At 48.5% G+C, this 26,493-nt stretch overlaps 1 protein-coding gene across 3 annotated transcripts in view; it reads right to left on the reverse strand.

Moving 5' to 3' along the window:
* MTHFD1L (methylenetetrahydrofolate dehydrogenase (NADP+ dependent) 1 like) overlaps positions 1-26,493 on the reverse strand; it is a 1,484,080-nt gene that overhangs the window by 394,577 nt on the left and 1,063,010 nt on the right. For all 3 annotated transcript variants that reach the window (XM_069234289.1, XM_069234288.1, XM_069234290.1), the window contains one exon: positions 8,774-8,815. In XM_069234289.1, the coding sequence (XP_069090390.1) occupies positions 8,774-8,815 (42 nt within the window). The remainder of the gene's footprint in view (positions 1-8,773; positions 8,816-26,493) is intronic.

Here is a 26,493-nt window from a genome sequence, read left to right on the forward strand (position 1 = left end):
CCTCTCACTCTACCTCTCTCCCTCACCCACCTCTACAACCCCCCCTCCCCTATCTTCACAACCCTACTCCTATCTCTCTCCCTAATCTCCAAACCTCCTAACACTCACCCTCCTCCACCCTAAACCCCCTCCCCCAGCTCCTCTCACTCTACCTGTCCCCCCCCTCCCTCGCGCTTTCCCGCCGCGACCTCCTGCACGCCCCCGCCCCCCAGCTCCCATTCGCCCCCAGCTGACCCCTCCCCCCCCCTCCTACCTCTTATGGCGGCCGCTGCGCGACAGTGGTAGCGACCCTTGACCCAAGGGTAGGTCGCTCCCCCTGCCGCTGCAGCTCCTCCAAGTTCCCGAGTTCCTGTGTTCCTGAGACCCACCTAACTGTAAGTACCCCCCCTCCTCCCAGCCCCTCGCCCTGCCCCGCGCCACTCACCTTCTCTCCTGCTCCTGCTTCTTTTCCTCCTCTCTGTCTCTTCCTCCTCGCTCCCCCTCTGCAATCTTCTTCTGTGTTCTTCTGTTCTTCTCTTCTGTTCTTCTGTTCTTCCCTTCTGTTCTTCTGTGTTCTTCCGGTCTTCTGTGTTCTTCTTCTCGGTGCTTCTGTGTTCTTCTTCTCGGTTCTTCTCTGTTCTTCTCTCTTCTTCTCTGTTCTTCTCTGTTCTTCTGCTCTTCCGATCTTCTGTGCTTCTGTCTTCTGTTCTTCTGTCTTCTGTTCTCCTGTCTTCGGCTCTTCTACCTCCTCCGTCTTCTTCCCCCGAGCCTGCCCTCCTGCTCCTTCCTCATCCCCCTCCCTCACTCGCCTCCCCCTCTCTCACCCCTAGCTAACCTGTTCGCTATCTACCTCCCTCACTCCTCCTATCTTCCTATCTCTCTAGCTCCCTATCTCACTATCTAACTCCCCCACTCTCCACCTCCTCCTACCTACCTATCTGTCTATCTATCTATTTCCCTATCTATCGACTTCTCTATCTAATTTCTCTATCTATTTCTCTATCTCTCCCCCCCTCCCGCCACCCCCTCTACTACCTATCTCCCTATCCTCTCACTCTACCTCTCTCCCTCACCCACCTCTACAACCCCCCCTCCCCTATCTTCACAACCCTACTCCTATCTCTCTCCCTAATCTCCAAACCTCCTAACACTCACCCTCCTCCACCCTAAACCCCCTCCCCCAGCTCCTCTCACTCTACCTGTCCCCCCCCTCCCTCGCGCTTTCCCGCCGCGACCTCCTGCACGCCCCCGCCCCCCAGCTCCCATTCGCCCCCAGCTGACCCGCTACGACCCCACCACCCTCCACGCCCTCAACCCAGGGCGCTCCAAAACCTGCTTCCTAGCTCACCCCAAACGCACCCATGGGCCCTTCGCCTGCAACTCCTGCAAACGCATCTTCCACCACGCAACTACCACGACCACAAGCCCACGCGCCATCAACCACCTCAAGTGCATCCTGATCAACGCTCGTTCCGTCCACAAGCACGCCGTTGAACTTTGGGACCTCCTGGACTCCACAGCCCCGGACGTCGCCTTCATCACGGAGACATGGATGAACGCCTCCTCTGCTCCAGACATCGCTACCGCCATCCCCGAAGGCTACAAGATCTCCAGAAAAGACCGCACCAACCAAGTAGGAGGAGGTGTCGCCATCATCTTCAAAGACTCCATCAGCGTCACCACCTCCACCGAAGACCCCCCCCTCGCCGCTGAACACCTGCATTTTCAGATTCGCACCGACCCAAGGACCACCCTCAGAGGATCCCTCGTCTACCGTCCTCCCGGACCTCGCGCCTCTTTCAGCGACGCCATCGCCGACTTCATCTCCCCGCACGCCCTCGCCTCACCGGACTACATCCTCCTAGGCGACCTCAACTTCCATCTGGAACAAAACAACGACCCCAACACCACCACCCTGCTCGACAACCTCGCCAACCTCGGCCTCAAACAACCGGTGAACACTGCCACCCACATCGCCGGACACACGCTCGACCCTATCTTCTCCGCCAGCAAACACGTCTTCTTCAGCCACACCTCTGCCCTACACTGGACCGACCACAGCTGCGTCCACTTCACATTCCGACGCGAGACCTCCCACCTCCACACTCAACCCATCCCTCATCGACAGTGGAACAAGATCCCTGAAGAGCAACTCTTCTCCGCTCTCGCCGCCAACCAACCCACCCTCACCACCGACCCAAACGACGCAGCTCTCAACCTCACAAACTGGATCTCCAACTGCGCTGACAACCTTGCTCCCCTCAAACGCACGCATCGACAGACCAACACCAAAAAACCTCTCTGGTTCTCTGACACCCTCAAAGAATCAAAGAAAACTTGTCGTGCCCTTGAGAAGGCCTGGCGCAAGGACCACACCGCTGACAACATGACCGCCGTCAAGAACGCTACACGCGAACACCACCACCTGATCCGCACTGCCAAAAGGAACTTTTTCACCGACAGACTAGACAAAAACAGCCACAACAGCAGAGAACTCTTCAGCATCGTCAAAGAGTTCTCCAACCCCAGCGCCAGCGCCAACGCCGTCACGCCCTCACAGGATTTGTGCGAATCCCTCGCCACTTTCTTCCATCACAAGATCAGCGACCTCCACGACAGCTTCGGACACCAGACCCAACCATACACCACTGAACCCGCTTCCCCGGACATCACCCTCAACAACTGGACCCACATCAACACGGAAGAAACCAAATCCATCATGAACTCTATCCACTCCGGCGCCCCTTCGGACCCCTGCCCGCACTTCATCTTTAACAAAGCCGACGACATCATCGCCCCGCACCTCCAGACCGTCATCAACTCTTCTTTTTCTTCTGCTACCTTCCCCGAATGCTGGAAGCACGCTGAAGTCAACGCCCTACTAAAGAAACCTACGGCTGACCCAAGCGACCTGAAAAACTTCCGCCCCATCTCTCTTCTACCTTTCCCAGCCAAGGTAATAGAAAAGACCGTCAACAAACAGCCGACCACCTTCCTGGAAGACAACAACCTGCTCGACCCTTCACAAACCGGATTCCGAACCAACCACAGCACGGAAACCGCCCTCATCTCAGTCACAGACGACATCAGAACCCTGATGGACAACGGTGAAACAGTCGCCCTCATTCTCCTCGACCTCTCGGCTGCCTTTGACACCGTCTGTCACCGCACCCTAATCACCCGCCTACGCTCCACCGGGATCCAAGGCCAGGCCCTGGACTGGATCGCCTCCTTCCTCGCTAACCGCTCCCAAAGAGTTTACCTCCCTCCGTTTCGCTCAGAACCCACCAAGATCATCTGCGGCGTACCTCAAGGCTCATCGCTCAGCCCGACACTCTTCAATGTCTACATGAGCCCCCTCGCCGACATCGTACGCAAGCACGACATCATCATCACCTCCTACGCCGACGACACCCAACTTGTACTCTCCCTCACCAAGGACCCCGCCAGCGCCAAGACCAACCTACAAGAGGGTATGAAGGACGTCGCAGATTGGATGAGGCTCAGCCGCCTAAAGCTGAACTCTGAAAAAACGGAAGTCCTCATCCTCGGCAACACCCCGTCCGCCTGGGACGACTCCTGGTGGCCCACGGCCCTCGGCACCGCACCGACCCCCGCAGACCACGCCCGCAACCTCGGCTTCGTCTTGGACCCTCTTCTCACCATGACCAAGCAAGTCAACGCCGTGTCCTCCGCCTGCTTCCTCACTCTCCGCATGCTCCGCAAGATCTTCCGCTGGATCCCCGCCAACACCAGAAAAACCGTGACCCACGCCCTTGTCACGAGTCGCCTGGACTACGGCAACACCCTCTACGCCGGGACCACCGCCAAACTCCAAAACCGCCTGCAACGCATCCAAAACGCCTCGGCCCGCCTCATCCTCGACGTACCCCGCAACAGCCACATCTCCGCACACCTGAGACACCTGCATTGGCTCCCAGTCAGCAAAAGGATCACCTTCCGTCTTCTCACCCACGCACACAAAGCCCTCCACAACAAGGGACCGGAATACCTCAACAGACGCCTCAGCTTCTACGTCCCCACCCGCCCCCTCCGCTCCGCTGGCCTCGCACTTGCTGCCGTCCCTCGCACCCGCCGCTCCACGGCGGGTGGGAGATCTTTCTCCTTCCTGGCGGCCAAGACCTGGAACTCCCTCCCCACCAGCCTCAGGACCACCCAGGACCACTCCGCTTTCCGGAGACTCCTAAAAACTTGGCTGTTCGAGCAGCGATAACCCCCCCTTTCCCCCCTAGCGCCTTGAGACCCGCACGGGTGAGTAGCGCGCTTTATAAATGTTAATGATTTGATTTGATTTGATTTATTTTGGTCACCAGCTAGATTAACGGCCCATTGGGAAATCCAACAAAAATTGCCCGCGATGTGGGGATGTCAATGCGGATGATATCCATATGTTTTGGCAATGTCCAAGTCTGAGTAAGTACTGGGAGGATATAGGAAGTATCCTTAAGGCAATTTTTGGTGACAATTTAAGAATAAATCTTTTAATGGTAATGTTTGGGGTATGTGATCCAGAATTTATGGGTCAGAAAGTGTCTGTGCAGCAAGAGCACTTGTTCGTATTAATGCTTTTGGCTAGATGGGAAATATGTTGTAAATGGGTGAACTCACTACCTCCCATCGCTCAGGACTGGCAATCATCAGTAATACGGTTATGCAATATGGAACAATCTGGTCCTCTTAGTAGAAGAGATGATTTTTGGGTGGTTTGGGAAAATGTTTACCAGTGTTAAATATGGTTGGTGTGTGTTAGATGTTGATTTTTCATCTTTCTTTTTTTTTTCTTCTCTCCAAAATTAAGTCCAATGATTAAAACTCCCTCTACCTAATGGATGTCGCTCTGGTATGACCACAGCCTGAGTAAGGTGTGGCCAATGGCATATGTGGGAAAACTTGGTACGTGCAAGACAGGTGGTGTGGCCCATTGGTATTGTGGGGGTCTACTCTTGGATGCAAAGACCAAAGTTTTTTTTTTTTTTTTCTCTTACCAAAGCGAGGGTTGTGGGATGAGGACAAAAAAAAAAAAAAAAAAAAAACACACAACCTTTTTCTCAACGTATTATTATTAGGTTTTTATAAAGGAAATACAGAGCACAGCATACAGTATCTCATCAAAATAATCATATAGCATTACAATATATGTCCTAAAATTCCCGCATTAGCCTATGTCCCATCCTTTATTTCCCAAATGCCACCCTCACATCACCCCACCCCCTTTTCCCCATAAACCAGTATGGTAATTCCTTGTTTATCTCTTGAATCAAAACGCTGCCAAGAAACAAAGAAAAAGAAGCATACTTAGTACACCTATCTCTTATGATTAACATCTTATCTGGGGTTCCATATTCCTTGCCCCCCTATTCTTTCAGGCTAAAGAGTTTCACTCCAGAGGGTTGTGTGTAAGTTAGCTTTTCTCTGGAAAGATACTCCAACACAGCACCCAAGATTGCTACCAATTGTTTCATTCAAGAGCATAAATGTCCATGGCAGCCTTCCCTAAGCAGAGTGCACAGCTTTCAGATGACTCCTTTTGTGCCTGTTAGGTTCCCAATCATTTTTTTGAAAACTGTTTTATCCCCAGTGGCCTCAAGTTGTATTTGTTGCAGGTGGGTGCATTAGCACCCAACACACAAGCTGGACATAGTGCAGTCTTGCATTCACTCCCTCCCCAATTTTTATTTTTACACTAATGAAAGGGTTTTATGGTGCTGTATTAAAAGAAGCCAGAAATCAATCACATCCCCTTTTCTCCATTAGTCAAAAAGGCTTGGGTTCACGGGTGATGTGAAGCTTCTACTTAAGTGGGCTGGTGTATAAGGCAAAGCAAAAAACATGAGGGTCACTTTTTCAGTAACATTATTGTACTTTCTAAGTGTAGTGCAGACTGGAGGAGAAATAGATTCGTTTTGTTGTCTGTCAATTTTATGCAACCAAATTAAATCACACAGGGAGGACTCTCAGTATGGCAAGATCCACGGTGACCCAGTGTTTATCTGACTCTGGTTTAGACCATTCCAGCAGTATTCTCACTGGCATAGCCATGTAACATATCTGGAAGTCTGGTAAAGGCAGCCCTTTCTTGATTAATTTCATAGTTATCAACCTTACATTTTGGAAGATATCTCTAATGGTGTTAGAAAAGCTTTAAAGAAAAGAAATTCTTGGCATATTCATTTTTCTCGTGTTTACCCAGTCTACCCAGGAGATTAACATTCCTAATCAAACTTGGAGACTCCCCGACCTCTTCCAATAGAGTGCCTGGATACCCTCATAGCACCTGGATAGCCTCATAGGTGATAGGTTGTGCCATACAAATCGAAATAACAAAGGAGGGAAGTTACATTTATATAGTTGATTAATTTTGGGCTGTTATTTTTACCTCCATCCATTTGATGTGATTAATTGGCCACCTAAAGAGGAATTTCTCTTTTAAAATTTGGACCCTCTCTATAGGGAAAGTAGGATTAAGAATACCTGATTCGGCCATATCAACCTTGGATCCTGAGACCATTTTGAATTTCTAGATTTGGGTAACCAATTTCAGTAGGGAAGCCCAAGGCTCACCTAGCGTAAGGAGTATATCATCTGTATACAGAAACATTTTTAATTTGTCTCTGCCAAATGGACTTCTTGTTATCCTCTCTTTCAGCAGCTCAATGCAAATGAGAAGGGTGACAAGAGGAAACGCTGTGGGGGGCCTCTGGTCATTGAAAACGCTCTAGCTCTCTGACCATTCAGCAATATAATAACATTTTGTAAATTGTCATACCCATATTTATTTATAAATAAATAAATGATGTAACTGAAGCCCATTATTTTCATTGGCATGGTTAAAAAGGTTCAGACCACAAGGTCGAAGCTTTCCCTTCATTCTGCAAAAATGAGATTGCTGAGGTCTTTTCCTTCTGTGCTTTTTCGTCCAAGTGAACGGTCATATTATCACAAGTTTGTCTAGATATTATACAGCTTGATCTGTGAAGATTAATCACCTCTACTAGGATTTTGTCTAGTCATTTTGTGTTAATATTGTACAGTTTCCATCAATGTTTAGTAGGGCAAGAAGTCCATATGATGCTCACCACTGAGGATCACATCCAAGTTTGGGTATTCCACCAACGACCCAGGCTTCTCCCATGCCAGTGGTAATTTGTCAATTTTCAGCAAAATAGTTGAAAAGCTCTTCTAGTCTTGGAAGTAAAGATGGTAGAAATGTTTTGTAAAAATTGCTTGTAAGGCTATCCAGGCCAGGGGCTTTGTATTGCATGGAGAATTTATTCTCCTGTTATTAGAGCTCCCAAGACCTCTTTACAGTTTTAAGGAGGTTAAAGTATTTTAATATTTTTAGATATCTAATCTGCTTTTATCTTGGTCTTTTTGTTCTGGAATAAAATGATTCATATAATTTACTTAAATCCTTCAGTTTGAATTTTAAGAGGATTTCCCCTACCGAGTTCTTAATTGTTTCGACATATTTCACTTCCCTCTTATTTGTCAAGCTATGGTTGTACCCACGTTGTTGTCAGTTACATATGACTGTCATTTGAAGTAAAGAAGGGAAGTTCCACTTTTTAGTACAGTGTTGCAAGGTGGCCCCTAACAGTTATGAGCTTGTGCATGTTGGATAAGCGCGGTTTGTCTCAGTATTTCTGTTTCACCTCTCTGAGGTCCTCCTCGAGCGTCAGTATTTTAAGGTTTCTAAGCCTGTGGACCTGCTGCTTGCCGTCAATGCTAGGTATCTACTCCCAAGAACTGCTTTGAAAATATCCCAGTGAATCAGAGGTGAGGTCTTTCTTTTGACATTAAATGTAAAATATTCTTGCCTTTGTGTCGCTATTTCCGCCCCAAGGTCTGAATTCCTGAGCAGCAGTGAGTGTAATTGTCAGTTGGGCATTTGTCTTTGTTTAAGTGAATATTAATGTACTTCTGCTAAGGTGGCATGTTTGGTTCACACTAGCTGACAGATATCCACATTTTCAACGTGAGGTGTTTGTTGCTTGTTAATATTAGATCATTTTGCGAAATAGGTTCGGAGGATATGTGAGAATGTAATCCCTCTCTTGAGCATGTGGTTCTCGCCAGGAAAGTCCACCGTTGCCTCCTCTGAATACTTAAAAATGTAACCTTTAAACTAATTGAATTATTTTTGTTACGTGCACAAGGCCTGTCCAGAGTAGTTAAAAAAATAGTGAGTGATGAGCTTTATTATGTGATTAACTATCGAGTGATAACAAAAATAGATGTAGTCATTACTATTTCTCACAAAAGAAAAGTGGTGTTGGTGATTGCTGTTTTGTGTGATTGGTGTGTTTTCTCCCAGATTTATTCTAGTTAGGTGGTCGCCTTTGTTTTCAGAAATGGAGAAATTGCTGGATTATATTCTGTCACATTAACTGTAAATAGAGGTATAGCAGTGTTCCCCAACCCCCGGGCCGCGGACCGGTGCCGGTCCGTGGATCAATCGGCACCGGGCCGCCCCAATGTGGCGGGCGGTAAATGTTTGATTATTTTTCCGTGGCCCGCTTGTCACACAATGGGACAAGCGGGCCACGGAAAAATTATCAAACATTTACCGGTCCGCGGCAATAAAAAGGTTGGACAACACTGAGGTATAGCATTCAAGCTCAATGGCATGGAAAATACATCTCAAACAACGCTGGATTTACTAATAGCACTGTGGACTGTACTCAAATAAAGGAAACCATACGAAAGACACTTTTACCACAGCTGATGACACAAATATCAAGTATATCCCCCTCCCCATGATCATGACTCTTACCTCTTCTGTATATTCTTTTGCGAGTGGGGCTCCAGCAGTGACCTAAAATGTAAATGCAAAATTCAACAATGTTGCCTATGCTTTGGTCAGTCAATAACAAAACAACCATGCTAATAATATGACAGATTTGTTCACAACATTTGCTAGCCAGTTTTAATTGAGCAGAAAAGATGCTTTCAAAGAAATCGCAACCATGGATAGAATTTCTAGGTTATCATTAGGCGGATATTTAAGAATAGAAAAACAGGAAAGAAATGGGGATAGAAATCTAACCATGCCTCAGGGGAAGTTTTCTTTTGGATGATGCATTAAGGGATTTTACTTTTAGGCAAGGGGAGGGTCAGGAAAACACCTTCAAGACATTGTTATAATATAACACGCCAGTCCAGACACAAGGCGCTAGAAGCCTCAATATTATAAAACAGGGCCCTTGACCCTACGTTTTAACATGCTTATTTCGCAATCGGATGTACAATGGGCTCAAATAGGAGAGAAATAATTTCACTCGAGGTCTAATATTTTAAGACCGTAGATAAACACTAGGGCTTGAGTGCTTCAGCCCGGCTGAGGGTGTACACAGGTGTTAAATAACGTACTTGAAAACAACAGAGATAATGTAAGGCATATTTTCTGGCACCTGACAAGTCCACGATTTCATCTTGGAATTAACATCTCAAAACGCTTTTCCCAAAACAGCTCAGATTGCCACCGGCAGTTTAGATGAAAGCGAATACAGTCTTCTGCAGAAAGCACAAAAGGTGGTAGAGAACCTAACACTTAACCTTAACCGGTGTTTAACGAGCAGCAAAGAAGAGTCTAAGGAGGGAGGTGCGGCTTCCATTTTAGAGCATGTTTACAAATTAAGAACACACTGCTTCATACTGTGTGCTGCTCTTTGGGTATTTAGAGGTCGTTTTATTTTACAACCGTACAAGCGCTACTTCAACAGTTGTGATATTTATTGCACCTTTCAAATACAAACACTCAATCTAAATTCAGAAATCTTAGTAACTAGCAGTGTTTGTTAACTGGGCTAGGGTGACATATTCCCTTTAATTAAGATTGAGTTAAAACCAAGGTAGCCGTATGGCGTGCCTTTAAGAAAAGTATTATGAAACCCCCTGCCGTCAAAGCTGACCCTCCTTACACATCATAAAAACACGAAACATGATGCAAGACCTCACCAAATCACAAACACCACTACAACACAGAGGCAAAGACCCACTCCATAAGACACTATGCATATCAACACACTACAACTTGAAAAACACCACCCACATCAGGTGCACCCGTGATCAGGGGTGCGCGAAATTATAGTTAAGGGAGTGCCAAATGACACCTGTTTACCATTTACCCCGTCCACGTGGGTGGTGCAAAATCTGCTGTGCCAACGTCACTGGTGACATTTTGTATTCAATATAAAAAACATGCCACTTCTGGGTGAGTGAGGGCTCATTTGAAGCTTCAAGCCCAGCCAAGGCACCAGGAGATTTAGATGTATTTGCTAAAAGGCCCTTGTGTCTCCTGACGTGCATGGATAACAAGAAAGGCTAATGATGTAATGTAAGAAAATGCCACTGTTGGCATGGTTACCCCCCACACACACACTTTTTGCCTATTGCTGATGCCAGCTTTGATTGGAAGTGTGCTGGGACCCAGCTAACCAGGCCCCAGCACCAGTGTTCTTTCCCCCAAACTGTACCTTTGTTTCCACAATTGGCACAGCCTTGTCACACAGTTAAGTCCCTTGTAAAAGGTACCCAGGGTACCAAGGGCCCTGTGGCCAGGAAAGGTTGCTAAGGGCTGCAGCATGTGTTATGCCACCCTAAGGGACCCCTCATTCAGCCCATGCACACTGCCTTGCAGCTTGTGTGCTGGTGGGGAGAAAAGAGACAGTCAACATAGCACCCCTCTCAGGGTGCCCTGTCCATAAACCTCTGGCTGTGGCATAGGTAAGTCACCACTCTAGCAGGCCTTACAGCCCTAACGCAGGGTGCACTATACCACAGGTGAGGGCACAGCTACACGAGCAATATGCCCCTACAGTGTTTAAGTCAATTCTTAGACATTGTAAGTGCAGGGTAGCCATATTGAGTATATGGTCTGGGAGTTTGTCATTATGAACCCCACAGCACCATAATGGCTACACTGAATACTGGGAAGTTTAGTATCAAACTTCTCAGCACAATAAACCCACACTGATGCCAGTGTGGGATTTATTGAAAAATTCACAAAGAGGGCATCTTAGAGATGCACCCTACATGCTAGCCAAACTGCTAGTGCAGGACTGACCAGTCTGTGCCAGCCTGCCACTACCAGACGGGTTTCTGGCCACATGGGGTGAGAGCCTTTGTGCTCTCGGTTGCCAGAAAACAAAGACTGTGCTGCGTGGAGGTGCTTCACACCTCCCCCCCTGCAGGAACTGTAACACCTGGTGGTGAGCCTCAAAGACTCAAACCTCAGGTTACAGTTCCCCAGGGCACTCCAGCTATGGAGTCACCCACCTACCAGACAAAGCCCCACTTTTTGCGGCAAGTCTGGTGGGAAAATTAGGGAAAGCAGGGAGGTGTGAACCCCTCCCCCCTAGCCAGAACCACCCCTAAGGTGTCCAGAGCTGAGGTGACCCCCTCCCTGCAGAATCTTCCATCTTGGTTTGGAGGATAGGGACCAATAGGGTTAGAAATGTGCCCCTCTCCCCAAAGGGAGGGAGCACAAGAAGGGGATAGCCACCCTCAGGGACAGTAGCCATTGGCTACCACCCTCTGACCCCTAAAAATGCTCCTAAATTTAGTATTTAAGGGCTTCCCTGATTCCTGACGACCTACAAGAAGGACTGCTAAGCCGAAACCCCAGCAGAGAAGAAAAGGAGACAAAAACTGATTTGGCCCCAGCCTACCAGCCTGTCTCCTGCTTCAGTGAACCTGAACCAGCGACACATCCTGTGGGACCAGTGACCTCTGTCCAAATACAGAGGACAGCCCTGCATCCAGAAGGTCCAATAACTCCCAAAGATAGCGGCGCCGTCTACAAAAGAGGAACAGAAGAAACTGTTTCTAAGGACTTCCATCTTACTCCAAATGTGTGAGTCCTAACCACTCTGCACCCAACGCCCACAGCCCGTGTCCAGGTGGCTCAACTATCCAGAGAGGATCCCCAGGCGATTCAGACCAAGTGTCCACCCTGGGCTGACCGCTCCACCCCTCCACAATGACGCCTGCAGAGGGAGTCCCGAAGAACCCCCTGACCGCGACTGCCCGGGACGAAGATATCCGATGCCTGCAGAAGCACTGCACCCACAGCCCCCAGACTCTAGAGAAACCGACCACCGGTGAAGCAATGACCAGCAGGCAGCCCTCCTCCCTATCCAGTCAGTGGCTTGCCCGAGGACCCCCCTGTGCCTTGCCTGCAGCACCCAAGTACTGCCTCTGTTAAGTCTCTGGGGAACCCCTGGACTCTGTGCACACTATATCTCACTTTGATATAGTATATATACAAAGCCAGATTCCTACACTTAACTTCGGGTTGATAGTGCGAAGGAGCCTACTGCCGATCTAGTTGCTCTCTCCAGATGGTGCAGGGACCGGTAAGTCCTATGAAAGTGATCAGATGACCAGTCTCTGCTCTCAGTGGGGTGAAAAGCTTTAACATGACCAAGGGGACAGAATTTTAGCACAGCTCACCTTGGGTGCATGTGTTGGCACACCATGTTGAAGAGTGCCTGAAGAGGGCTCCCCTGGATGGGTCCTGGGTGCAACCCTGGGAACTGCGGCCCATGCACCAGCCTGGGGCATCTCAGAGTACTCATAAATGGATTACTGAGGCCCTGGAAGGGCTCCCCTGCTTTGCTGGAATAAGAAGCACTGTCTGGGTCCCAGGTCAGAAATACAGCCAGCCCAGAGGGTTCAAGCTATCAGCCCTGAGCTCTGTTCTTCAGTCCACTGAGAGGCAAAGTGCCCAGTGAAGGCTAACCTGTTTTTATAGGTTTAGTAGCTCTGGCCTGGTCAAAGGGCAGAGCTCAGGCTGGACTGACCTGCCTCCGCAGGAACTCTCATCCATGAGTCGGACCGCCATGTCTCAGAGCCCAGGACAGGTTACTAGAGGCCCATGGTTCCCCTGCTTGCCTGGGTGAAAATTTCTGAGTGTGGCATATTGGGAGGCCATGTTAGGGGAGTCCTGTAATTGGCTGTGCCTCAGGCCGGGCCTATGGTTTGAGCCCCAGCCTGCAGAGTCACACTGTGCCCTTCCAATTTAAACGCTTTCCAGAAGGTACAGTGTGACCAGATGGCCATCTTCTGGGCCTGGTAATCTGGTGGTGCGCCCAATAGAAGTGAATGGTGCAACCTAATGGCCAGGCTGCCACAAAAAATATTTGATGCTTCAAGCCTAGTTAGAGTTCCAGGAATTCAAACACATTCACTCCAATGTCCCCCTCTGACACCCAGTGTGCACGAATGACAAGGATGGCAATTGGTCTTCCTCCATGTTGACAAGGACAAGGTGCTTGGGACCTGTCAGTAATCTGGTCACTCTACATGGGCACTATGAGGGCAGAAGCCAGCGTGCCCTGATAATGCAGGGTTCTGGGGCCCTAGCTGCCTTCCACCTATGCCTGATGAGCCTGCCTGGCTTCCCAGAGAACAGGCAGGTTTTCCAAACAAAAACATCCCTGCCCAGGAATGGTCTAACTGGCAACATACTATGATTAATTATCCATATACAGTCCATTTAGGGATGTACTGTTTAGCCAGCCTCAGCTGTTTTTTCAAAGAGCATGCCTCCTGCCTGGGATCATCTAACTTGAGTGTGTGCATGTCAGGGAAGCCCACCTCTCAAGTTTTCTTCCCATCCAAAAGAGCGAAGGCCAGGCCATCTGACAGGATACCCCCTTGTGGTCTGACCAGAGTGGATGAGGGGTTGAGTTAAGCTAGACCTGGATGTGGCCTGGTAGCCCAGGCCAAGGATGCTGCAATATTGCCCTTTCTCCACCCAATGTATTTCTGCAGCAGCTCGGAACAACTGCTCTGTGGGGTGCCTCCATCTCACTCAGGCTAAACCTTGGCCCAGTCTTTCCATTCCATCATCATAGAGCAGGAAGGGCTGCCAGGGACGGTTGGATCTGCCAGTCCACCCATTCTATGCCTGTAGCAGGGCCTTCCGACCCATGTAGGCTTCTGTGGCATGTGCGGATTGGCCTGGGCTTAAGACTCCTCTTCCAGTAGGTGGAGCTACCTGGACGATCCTCCCAGTAGCATATGCTTGTTTCAATGATTAAGGCAGGCATATATAAGTACACATGGCTTGTTGGTACAGTGAAATTGCAATTGGCTCATTCCATAAATTATGTTATTGTTGTGGCTTCCTCTTGAAATGTCACTGACCAGGTATTCTATTCTACCAATGATGCTCCAAGGGTACCTTAGTAACCGGGTAGAATACTGGGGAATTTGGGGAGGTTAAGGGTGAGTGTACAGCTGCTGGTGAGGAAGTAAGCTAGAAGCCTGCATCTGCTGTTGGTGGAATAAAGATCTTGATTTCCTTTGATCGCTCCCACTGTTACTCTGGTAATTGTAGTAATTGTACAGCATACAAGTACTGACCTCACAGGATGCATGCATTTATTACACTAAAACCAATCTGGGTTAACCAAGCTGCTCTGCCAACTATATAAACTTGGGCTGTTCGCACATCCCCGTGATGGCCATCATACACTTGGATATCTGCCCTATCAACTTTTGGTGACACTTTGTTTCTACCATGGTGACAACCGGTATTTGGGAATCGGGTTTGATTCTGGAGAAATTCTGAAAACAGCTACAACATGCTAGAAAGGTAGCAGACATGCAAATAATCCATTCCCCACCCGGGGAGGTAGAGACGAAAAATAACAATGCAGGTCTCTTATTAAGCCCTGTCATTGGAATGAGACCATTTAAATCCTTTAGCGAGGCTCCACTAGAGGGCAAGTCAAGTGCCAGCACGTGTGGTAATTCCAGCTCAAATAATTCAAAAGCTGGCAGTGGGATCTTGGGATTGAGTTGGACGTCCACCACGAGGCAAGCTGTTGCCTGTCAGCACCTGTCTCTCGGCACCCCCTTGGTGCTCAACAGAGTCTCCTGTGGATCCGGAATGTTTAATTTGAAAACAATTAGAATGATTAAAACAGGCTGGTTGCTTGAATTCTTCAGCTAGGAATAATGGAATAGAACTTGGACTATTGTGTTAGTTTTTGGAACTGGGGCCCTAGTTACAAGGGACGTCTGGGGGCATTAATATTGTACAGCTATAAGTGAAATTCTTGGACAGCACAAAACGAACCAAAGCAAAAGCATTCGCTAAGAATGTTTTAATTAATCAAGAAGTGAGAGGTTAAGAAGAGTATCATATGCTGTTTCCTTGATGCTCTGAGTCCTAAACTGTGATACACATCACAATTAATGCATCACCAATGCCTGAATCCATCAAAGAACTTTTCAAGCACTATAGTTGACTTTTATACCAAGTCATCCACTGAATCTTTCCAAAGTGCAAAAAAAGGGTGTGTCTGTGTTTTTTTTTTTTAATCTACAGTGAATGCAAAATGCAAATCCAACGAGGCATGGACAACTGAAAAAACATGTTTTCTCTGCATTAACACCACACAGCCACGGATTACAAGCAAACACGCTTCAGATCAACTCCTCACCTTGGGGCATACCCAAGCACATCCAGATGATAAAATAAATCATACGCTGCTCAAATTACATGACAAATGGGAACTGCTATACTCCACATCTCCCTGCATCCTCACTAATACCTCTCAGCAGCAATGGACAGTTCATGCCTTTTGGCAAGTTTGGGAACTGTGAGTTGCAGTACTCACATGTTTACCTCTTTGGAAGCTACATTACCTTGTCATGCATGGACAGTACTGCACCATGCTAAAGCTATGATTTACGTCCAGGATTCTACAGTACCTCCTATAGCCTTCTAGCTCACCTCGAGTTCAGCACTTCTGCTGTTGTCCTACAATGGAATTCCCATTCTAGCAACCACAGCCTTAAACTACATTAACAGCACAGTCGCACGAAATAGCACCAGGATTTTGAGTATGCTCTCCACACAGCAGGACATGGGGTTTGCTATAGGAACCAGTGTTTTTTTTTTTAGCACTGAAAGGTCCTCTTTTCTCCTTCCTTGGTATTAGTCGGTGCCTTTGCTGCACATTCATTTTTGCCAGTAAATCAAACTGAAGCCGCTAGCACAAAAAAGTGCACACTGTGGGTCTTCTAAAGTAGGCTTTCCTCACTATGTAGTAGGTAATATGGAACATGTCACTTCTTGTGCAGATGACTGCCCTGCAGCACAGTCTGAAAGTCTTCTCTGTCTAGCCCCACTGAGAACTATGGAACGTACACAAATGGAAGAGTTAGTTTGGCATGACCATTCAAACTCACACACATACCTGTTATGCACACAAGTCAATGCAGAAACTGTAGCATCTCATGCTCTAGCGACTGCAATAATCTTCACAGTTCTTGGAAGAGTACCGTCTGCAGAATACAAGACAAATGTTGTAATTCTGCTGGAAGACATTAACTCTTCTTCCAATGCCAAGCTCTACAGTGGTCATGCTCTGCTGTGGTGTTCATTGTGGGGGCCTAATGTCGATTAGAAAATTATTGGGAAATGCCTCTTCCCAACAGCATGCTTTCTTTTCAAAACATGGCACACATCTGAAAAGAGAAAGCCAGGAAGACATCTGCAGTGTACAAGATTTTGCTGAAAGCTGCGAAGACTGAATTCATTAATGTTAACTCACACTAAATATTTTAAGATAATAGGTACCAAACTAGGTTCCTTAATTTTGTTATTCTTCAATCAGTCCTGCAAGAAACATAGTTAGTAGATACAAAATGAATAAAATGGACTGTATTAACATCCCCATGTTGTCTAAATGCTTTCCAGCGTGTGTAGTTATGTTAAGATGCGAGTCAACAACCCTTACAAACACAATACACTGTTTCAAGTTAAGTTCTCTGATAATGGATATTGTTTAAGACGACATGCATCTATGCCATAATAATGATGACAAAAGTACTGTGAAAGATAAATGTTACACCAAAAATATTGTGGATCTATATATCAAGCTTAAATACCTGCATTGTAAGCTACAAAAATATTGTCTACAAAAAATTGTGGTCCTATACATATATATGAGCTGGATCTGTATATACTATACCAAAGTAAGGTATAGTGTGCACAGAGACCCAGATCCCCAGAGGCTTTACAGAGGCTAAGAGTAGATAATACTAATGGTCTATTTTGTGGTAGTGTGGTCAAGCAGTTAGACTTATCAGAGGGTAGTGCAAAGCATTTGTTGTACACACACAGTCAAGAAATAAGACGCACAGTCAATGACTAACTCCAGGCCAATATTTATGTACCAAAAAATATACTTTGTTAATTATTTTCTAGAACCAAAAGGATCTTTGTTGCAGGTAAGTACAGTTTCAAGAATGTATCACTTCTAAGTATCAAATGCACTTTGTTTGTAATCCACAGTTAGAACATGTTGGAAAATGGGTTATTGGTAGGGCAGGTAGGTACCTACACCTAGCAACAAGCCACAAACCTCCACATAAGTACAGTTAGGTCTCAGTAAATTAATCCCAGCTCTAACCTTGGTAGCTTGGCATCGAGCGTCAAGGCTTAACTTAGGAGACAAAGTGTAAAGCATTCAAATATCACAAAACAGTAATTAAATAAAACACAGGAAACAGTTTAAAAATCCAAAAACAATTTATAAAAATAGCTTATATTTTTATCTTTAAAATGACACAAAAACGATTAAAATCGGTTCAGGGGAACCGGAGATATGAATTTTTAAAGTATTATTATTTTCTAGCGCTTAGAAACAAAAAGCGCCAATCGGGTCATCTGGTTGCACCAGGACCGGGGCAAAGTCAAACTTTCAGGCCGACCGCGATGGAGCCCTGCTCGGCTACAAGTCGCGGGAGGCCTCGGTTAAAAAGTTACCTTCTGGCTTAGTCTCTTTTTTGATGTTTTTCTTCCCCGGGACGATCCTGCCAGTTGGATCCGACCTCCTGGAGCCCTTGTCCGGATACGCGAAGTCGGTTTCCTCGGTGGTGATTTTTACCTTCGGACTTAGTCGTTTTTTCGAGATGAAAATCCTTCGACCGGGGTAAACCTGGATCTTGATCCGACGTCCGTGGAGCCCTTCTCGGATACCATGGTTGGAAGGTCCCGGTCAACTTTTTACGTTCGGACTTAGTCTCTTTTTTGGATGTTTTTCTTTACCGGGACGAACCACGAAGTCAGGCCGGGTCGCGGTTGAGGCAAGCCGGCTAGAATTTCCGCGTCGGGTCGGTCACTTTATGGAGCTTTTTTTCAAAAATTCTCCAATCTTTTCCAAACTTCTGGGGCTTCACCCAGATGTTCTTTTAAGGTTCTTTTGGGGTCCACAGCTCACCCCAAGGGTCCAGAAGTTCTGTGATGGTCCTTGGGAAGTGCGGACTTCAACTCCCAGAATGCACCTGGCGCAAACTCCTTTTTTGGCCACTGGACAGTGGTCAGCTGGTCACTTTTTCAGGAGTTGGTGCAGGGGACTCTGGATAGCAATTTTTCACCTGTAGCAAACAGGGAGTCCCTCCTTGAACCAGTGGAAGCCAGGCAAAGTCCTTCTTGTGGTGAAGCCCAAGTGTGCAGCTGGTGCAGTCTTTCTGAGTGCAGGGTCCAGGTGCAGGCCAGGGGTCCAGCAGGGCAGTCCTTCTTCTCCTTGTAGTTCTTTCTTCTTGAAATTTGGTGGGGATCTGAGGCGTGGGTGCAGGTCTGCCAGTTTTATCCTTGCTCCTGGGTGAAAAGCAGGGGGGCCCTGGTTCTCCAATCAGGGACAGGGTCGTCCCCCTGTGATGACCACTTCCTGGGAAGTGTGGCAAAAATCCATCCCAGAAGGCAACAGTCTCTAAAAATCCAAAATGGATGAATCTGATTTTTGGAGGAGAGATCTGGCAGAGCCCACCCACTGGTGTGGCTAAAAATCATAAACACACCCCTCTCCTGCCCTCTCCTAATCTAATCAAGGGGGCACCTAGCTGTCTGGGTTTGCAGGATGTGGGGGTGTTGCTGGGTGCTCCAGATGTCCTTCTCTGCCTTTGAAGACCAGTTTGGCAGCCCTCCCCCTTCCTGCCTCACCATCTGCTGAGGGGAGATTCTCTCCCCCAAGCACATTCCTTTGTGTGAAGCCAGGCCACTTCACACCTCATTAAAGTGGCCTGGCAGAAGCTGCTGCAGGCTGGCCAATCAGAGCACAGCAGCAAAAACAATGCAGAGCTGAAATTGGCAACTTTTTAGGTAAAGTCTAAACTTTTTACCTGCACTAGTTATATTAAATCCAACAACTGGAAGTTGTGGGATTTATTATAACAATCAATTTGATACCAAATTCTTGGTATGTAACATTTAAGGAGACTTTAAAATTTAAAATAAAGTCTGCCCATTCTAGCCTATGAAGGCCATTTACTTCAATGAGGGAAAAACGAATTTGGCTGTTTTTACCTCACCAGGGCTTATAAATCTATTTTTATAAAGTCCCTGCTTATAGTTACATGGCACCCAGCCCTAGGGGCACATAGGGCACACCTTAGGGGTGACTTATATGTAAAAATAAGGTAGTTTAAAACTTTGGAAGTACCTTTAATTCCAAAGTCGAATTTGCATATAACTTTAATTTAAAAGCAGCCAGCAAGGCAGGCTTGCTGTTAAAATGACACTGGGCACCTCAGCAATGCACCTAGGTGTGCACCACCTATGCTGTGGTCCCTAAACCTACATGCCCTACCATATACTAGGGACTTATAGGTAGGTTAACTTAGCCAATTATAATTAGCCTAATTTGCATATCCATTTTACACAGAGCACTGGCCCTGGGACTGGTAAGCAGTACCCAGGGCACAGCCAAGAGTCAGTAACCACCAGTACCTATCCAGAAAGAGTGGGGGTGATCAGGCAAAAAAAAAGGACTTTCCTACAGAACAGTTTTCAGGTGAGTAATACTTTTCAATATCAAAAGTAGACACTGCAATTTTCAAAGAAAGCACTGCAGTCCTACTAAGGGAGGGAAAGTATCAAGTGCAGATAAGTACCAGTGACTTCGGGGCACAGATCTGGTGGGAGGGGGTGGTTTAGATAAGCACTGAGTGGGCCACAGGTCAACACCAAACACACACCATCAGCAGCACGGGCGGTCGGGTGCAGAGTGCAAACACAGCGTTGGGCACCCAATGTTTTTCAATAGTGGCACCCGGGGGGGGGGGGGGGGGGGGGGGGGGTCGAAAAAGGCTGCCGGCTTGGTCCAGAGAGTCAGCTGAAAAAGACCAACCAGTGGACTTGCAAGTAGAGAGCCCATTTTATGTTGCTGGACCGTCGGTTAGGTTCTCCAAGGCCAGGGGGCTGCAGGTTCAGGGGTTCCTTTAGGTGTCGGAAAATGTTCACTGAAGCCAGTGATGGTCGGGGGGTCCTCTGAATTTAGGCTGCAGGCGGTGTCTTGTTGGTAAGGAGGGGACAACCCAGGGTGTATTCGAGGTCAGAATCGCCTGGGGACATTTTCTTGACCGGTGGGCCACCTGTACTCGGGCTGTGGGTGTCAGGTGCGGAGTGGGCAGGACTCGCGGATCCAGGAGGGTCTGGAGTACTTCTTGGAGGTTTCTTTGTGGACATGGCAGCTGGCCTTGGGAGATTTTGGTCCTTGGGTAGGCAGGTAGTCCTGTGGGGGCTTGTAGAGGTCATTGGTCCTGCAGGACGCATTGCCTTTTTGTAGCAGGAGTTTTGAAGCTGCAGACAGGCAGGTAGGGCTGGGGCCAAGTCAGTTTTAGTCTAGAGTCTTCTCTACTGGTGCGGCTCTTCAGTCCTTTTTCTTTAAGGTCGCCCGAAATCTAAAGAGCAAGTTTCAGGGGTGCCCCTAATTGTAAAAGTTACTTACCTTCGGTAACGATATATCTGGTAGAGACATTCTAGTTGCAGATTCCTTACCCTGGAATTTCCCCCAGATGTCAGACTGGATCAGGAGATTTTTCTTCGAGCAGTACCCCTTTGCACCGTTAGGTGGCGTTGGTCGACTCCACGGGCATCGTTGTCGGTGTGATGATGTTGCAGTCGTATATAGGTGCCACCCCGGAGCGCTGACATCAGTTTCTTTTCACAACTTTCTACGCCAGTAGCACGAAGCCATGAAGAAGACCGACAATGGTGCACCAAAACTAGGGCCCTTAAAGGGAAGTACCTGTCGCTAGAAATCAATTTGCAGTGCGGGGAGGATGGGCTGGTCAATAAGGAATCTGCAACTAGAATGTGTCACTACCAGATATATTGTTACCAAAGGTAAGTAACTTGTACATCTGATAGAGACTTCTAGTTGCAGATTCCTTACCTTACAAAAGATACACGAGCTATACCCTCTCCGGAGGTGGGCTGCGAACCAAGATCCCACGAAAAAGTCCTGCAGGGCCAAATGTCCAAAATAGCCGTCTCTGTGACCGGACTGTCAAGACAGTAATGTTTGGTGAACGTATGTAAAGACGCCCATGTTGCGGCCTGGCAGATATCTAGGACTGGAACTCCACGTGTTAACGCTGTGATAGCAGCAGTTGCTCTGGTTGAATGAGTGCGCAAACCCTCAGTGGGTTGCTTTTTTGCCAAAGCGTAGCACATCTTGATGCAGAGGACTACCCATCGCAAGGTGGTCCTCTTCTGCACTGCCTTCCCTTTCTTCAAACCCACATAACCCACAGAGTTGATCGTCCACTTCGAAATCTGTGGAACGATCTAGGTAGAACGCAAATGCTCTTTTTGGATCCAGACAGTGGAGTCCCTACTCCTCATGAGAGGGATATGGGGGTGCGTGAAAAGTAGGCCAGGTGATCGATTGGCTTACGTGAAAAGGCGTTACCACTTTGGGAAGAAAGGAAGCCCAGGTGCGAAGCACCACTTTGTCAGGATGCACTGCTAGGAATGGTGGCTTCGAAGAAACAGCTTGGAGCTCACTCACTCTCCTAGCAAAGGTGATAGCAATCAAGAAAGCTGTTTTAAGGGTCAAGAGCCATAGAGAACAGTTGTAGAGCAGCTCGAAAGGGGCACACATGAGGTATGTGAGGACCAAGTTAAAATCCCACTGGGGTATGATGAACAGGACGGGAGGAAAGATATGAGTGAGGCCATTAAGAAACCTCCCAACAACGGGAGATTTGAAAACACAAGGTTGGTCTGATAGCCGAAAAAGGCAGAGGTGACAGACAAATATCCCTTTCAGGGTGCCCAGAGCAGAGCCCTGCTGGGCAAGAGAGAGAGTAAGAGGAGAACGTCTGAGAGAGGTGCAGAGACGGGATCAACCGATTTCTTGATACACCATGCCACAAATTTCTTTCAACAACAGGCGCATACCGTTTTGGTGGTGGGACGCATGGCTGCCAAGATGACATTATAGACTTCGGGTGGAAGGTCAAAAGCCATCAACTGTCGACGCTCAATCCCCATGCAAGGAGGTGGAGACAGGACAGGTTTGGGTGGATAACCGTCTCCTGCTGCTGCGACAGAAGATTCTCCTAAAGGGGCAGTCTGATCAGAGGATCGATGGCCATGGTCAATAGCTCAGGATACCAGACTTCATGCACAGTCCGGAGCCACCAAGATTATTTGGGCCCGGTCTTGCCCGATCTTCTTCAGAACTCTGGGCAGAAGGCATATTGGCGGGAAGGCGTACAGGAGGCCTGAGTGCCACTCGTGCCGAAAAGCGTCGCCAAGCGAGTGCCACCTTGGAAACTCCAATGCACAAAACAGCTGACATTGCACGTTCTCTGCGGAGACAAACATATTTAACCAAGGCTCTCCTCACTGCTGAAAGAGACCTTGCGCCACCTCCGGATGGAGACGCCATTCGTGATAGACTATGCATCAACAGCTGAGTTCGTCTGCTCTGATATTCAGAGAGCCCGCGAGATGTTGAACCACCAGGGACCACGACCCCACTCCGCCCTGCTTGTTGCAGTACCACATGGTGGGGATGTTGTCCGTGAACATCTGCACCACTTTCCTTTTAAGAGAGGCAAGGAATGCTTTCAATCCAAGTCGGATCGCCTGGAGAGCCAAAGGTTAATGGAGCCCGGACTCCGCCGAAGACCAGAGGCCTCTGACCTCCGCCTCTCCCATGTGGCCACCCCATCTCAGGACTCACGCATCTGTCAGTACAGTGAGATCTGGTTGGGGAAGGGAGAGGGATCTGCTGTTGACCCAATCTGCATTCGATAACCACCACTGCAGGCCTTTCGCAGGTTGCCTCAGAGATCTGAACCATGTCCAAGAGATTCCCCTGATGCTGTGCTCACTGGAGCTTCAGGTCCCACTGCATGTTGGACCAGCAGGATGCAGGAGGCCATGAGGCCCAGCAGCCTCAGTCCTTCTCACCGAAATCCAGGATAGAGGCTGAAACATCAATATCATAGCCCGAATGTCATGTACTCGCTTTTCGAGAGGATAAGCCAGAAACTGCACTGTGTCCAGAACAGCTCAGATGAAAGGGAGCATCTGAGAGGGAGTCAGGTTTGACTTCGGCAAGGTTATAGTGAACCGCAGCCAATACAGGAGGCTCGTCGTAGTCTGGAGGTGGGAAATGACTTTCAGGGGCATATCCGCCTTCAACAGCCAGTCCTCGAGATAGGGGACGACTGGAACTCCGAACCTGTGCAGATGAGCTGCAACCACTACCACCACTTTCATGAACACCTGAGGGGCGTTGGTAAGGCCAAAGGGGAGCATGGTGAACTGAAAGTGCTCATGACCTACCACGAATTGTAGGTAACGTCTGTAGGCCAGCAGGACGGGAATGTGGAAATAATCCATTGCTACCATCCAGTCTCCAAGGTCTTGAGCAGAAAGGACCTGAGCTAGGGGTAGCATCTTGAACTTCTCTTTCTTGAGGAAGAGATCAAGGGACCGGAGGTCTAGGAGAGGGCGAAGGCCCTTGTCCTTTTTGGGCACCAGAAAGTAGCGGGAATAGCAACCACGACCAACTTCTTGCACAGGGACCCTCTATGGCTCCCGTGGCCAGGAGAATCTTGACCTCTTCACGGAGAAGTGCCAAATGATCCTTTGATAGATGATCGAATGATGGTGGAGATGCCTTGAAGGGGAGGGAGTAGCCCCTTTGGATGATTTGTAAAAGCCACCTGTCCGTGGTACTGGATTCCCAGTGGGGCAGGTGATGGCGAATCCTGCCGCCAACTGGTCTTGGACGCTCGGGCGGACTAGGAAACTCTAAAGGCGGGGTGCACTGGGCGGCCTGAGCCACAAGCTTGTTGGATCCCGCGGCAACACAGGGGCTGTAAAGCATGCGCGGGTCGGTGGCCAGGTGAAAATTAATGCTGTTGGGTGCCCCTTCCATAGCCTCAAAAGGAGCGAAAGGCCGACTGATGGGGGTGAGGAGCAGCTGTGAGGCCAAGGGACTGAGCCGTAGCCCAGGCATCCTTAAAGCGCCCGAGCGCTGAGTCTGCCTTGTCTCCGAAGAGAAGAGTGCTATCAAAGGACATGTCCATCAAAGATTGCTGGACATCCCTTGAAAAGCCAGACATCCTCAACCCAAGTTAAAAAGTTGACATGGCATCCCGCTCTGGGTGCCATGCCCACATACCACTGCCAGTGGCATAGGTAAGTCACCACTCTAGCAGGCCTTACGGCCCTAAGGCAGGATGCACTATACAACAGGTGAGTGAGTGCATACCTGTATGAGCAACATACCCCTATAGCGTCAAGGTCCATTCTTAGACCATGTAAGTGCAGTGTAGCCATATTGAGTACATGGGCTGCAAGTTTGATGGCTTCAGTGAATGCTGGGAAGTTTGGTATCAAACTTCCCAGCTCAATAAACCCACACTGATGCCAGTCTTGGATTTACTGAAAAACACACACAGAGGGCATCTTACAGATGCCCCCTGAAATTCTGCCAACTCCCTAGTGTATGGCTGACCGGTCTGTGCCAGCCTGCCTGCCACAAACAGACAAGTTTATGGGCCAATGGGGTGAGAGCCTTTGTGCTCTCTGGGATCAGGAATAAAGCCTGCTCTTGGCAGAGGGGCTTCACAGCCTCAAAGCCTCTTCTGTCACAGTGCCCCAGGACACTCCAGCTAGTGGAGATGCCTTCCCCCCGACCAAGCCACACATTTGGCAGCAGGTCCTGCGGGAACATTAGGAAAAACAAGGAGGAGTGACAACTGCAACTGCAACTCGAACCACCTCTAAGGTGCCCAGAGATGAAGTGGCCCCCTTATTCCAGAATATTCCATCTTGCTTTGGAGGAGTGTAGCCAATAGGTATAGGAATGTGCACCCCTCTCCAAATGGAGTGACACAGGAATGGTGTAGCCACCCTCAGGGACAGTGGCTGAAGGGGCAAAAAGCAGACTGAAGGGGAGAGGGGAGCTTCGAGGCCCAAGGATCGGGCCGTAGCCCAGGACACTTTAAAGCACTCAAGCTCAGAGTCTGCTTTCTCTCCAAAGAGACAGGTGTCATTGAAGGGCATGTCCATAAACACAGCTTGAACATCCCCGAAAAGCCATACGCCCTCAACCAAGCGTGGCGCCTCAAGGCCTCATCGATGCAACTGATCTACCTAGTGAGTCGGTCATATTTAGTCGTGAACTTCACTGCATCTCTCCCGTCAGCAACAGCTTGCGAGAGAATGGCCCAGGCCGCCTCCTGTGGCAGCACCTCTGCAACTGAGTCCCATAAAGTACGGGTGTAACAGCCCAAAAGGCATGCTGTGTTCTCAGACCGCAATGCCAGACTAAAGGAAGAGAACATCTTCTTCTCAAGCTTCAAGGGGTGTGAAAGGGAATGTGCCTGGGGATGCAGAGGCCTGGATAACCAAGGTCTGAGGGGTAGGGTGTTGCGTCAGGAACACTGGGTCATTAGGCACTGGTCTATGGTGGCAGGCGATTGTCCTGTTAACAAGAGCCCCTGTGCTGGGTGTGGACCAAGCTCCCAGGAGGACATCAGTGAGGACTTCATTAAAGGGCAAAATGTGTTCTGAAAAGGAAGCCCCAAGACTGAAGCACCTCAGACAGGAGGTTAGTCCTGACAGCCACCGAAGGCAGCTTGAGGCCAAAGACCTCTACCGCTCCCCTCACCACCAATGAATAAGAAGCTCACTCCTCTATAGCCATAGTAGGGGGAGAAAGCATTCCATTATCAGCACTGTAAAGGGTCTAGCAACCCCTTCATACTCTTACCATACCAGTATCCATAAGAATAAGGATCAGGACCAGACCAGTGAACTGGCGTTGAGCGACGCCGGTCCGGCTCTGTGTCGGGAATGAGTATGGAATAGGTACCGATGGCGGGCCCAGGCGGCGGCGGGAATGTCCATGTCTGAACCGTCGTCGGGGTGAAATTAAAGAACACTTGCTCTTCTTCGACTTCTTCTTGTGCTTACTCCAAAATCCCAAGGATTTAGAATGGGAAGATGGTCAGTGTGGACTCCGCAAGGGGTCACAGGACCTTCCTCTCGACTGGAAGTGAAGCCGAGTGCCGGGGCGCAAGTAGCTTTAGGGACCAGTCCCTCAAAGCCTTAGTGTTCCTGGCCTGGCACTCTGAGGACAACTTCGGGTTGTGGTCCGAACACCAATGACACACGAGGTGCGGATCTGTCACAGACATCATCCAGTGACAGGAGTCGCA

Source organism: Pleurodeles waltl, chromosome 5, assembly GCF_031143425.1.
Source record: "Pleurodeles waltl isolate 20211129_DDA chromosome 5, aPleWal1.hap1.20221129, whole genome shotgun sequence".
NCBI classification, from domain to species: domain Eukaryota; kingdom Metazoa; phylum Chordata; class Amphibia; order Caudata; family Salamandridae; genus Pleurodeles; species Pleurodeles waltl.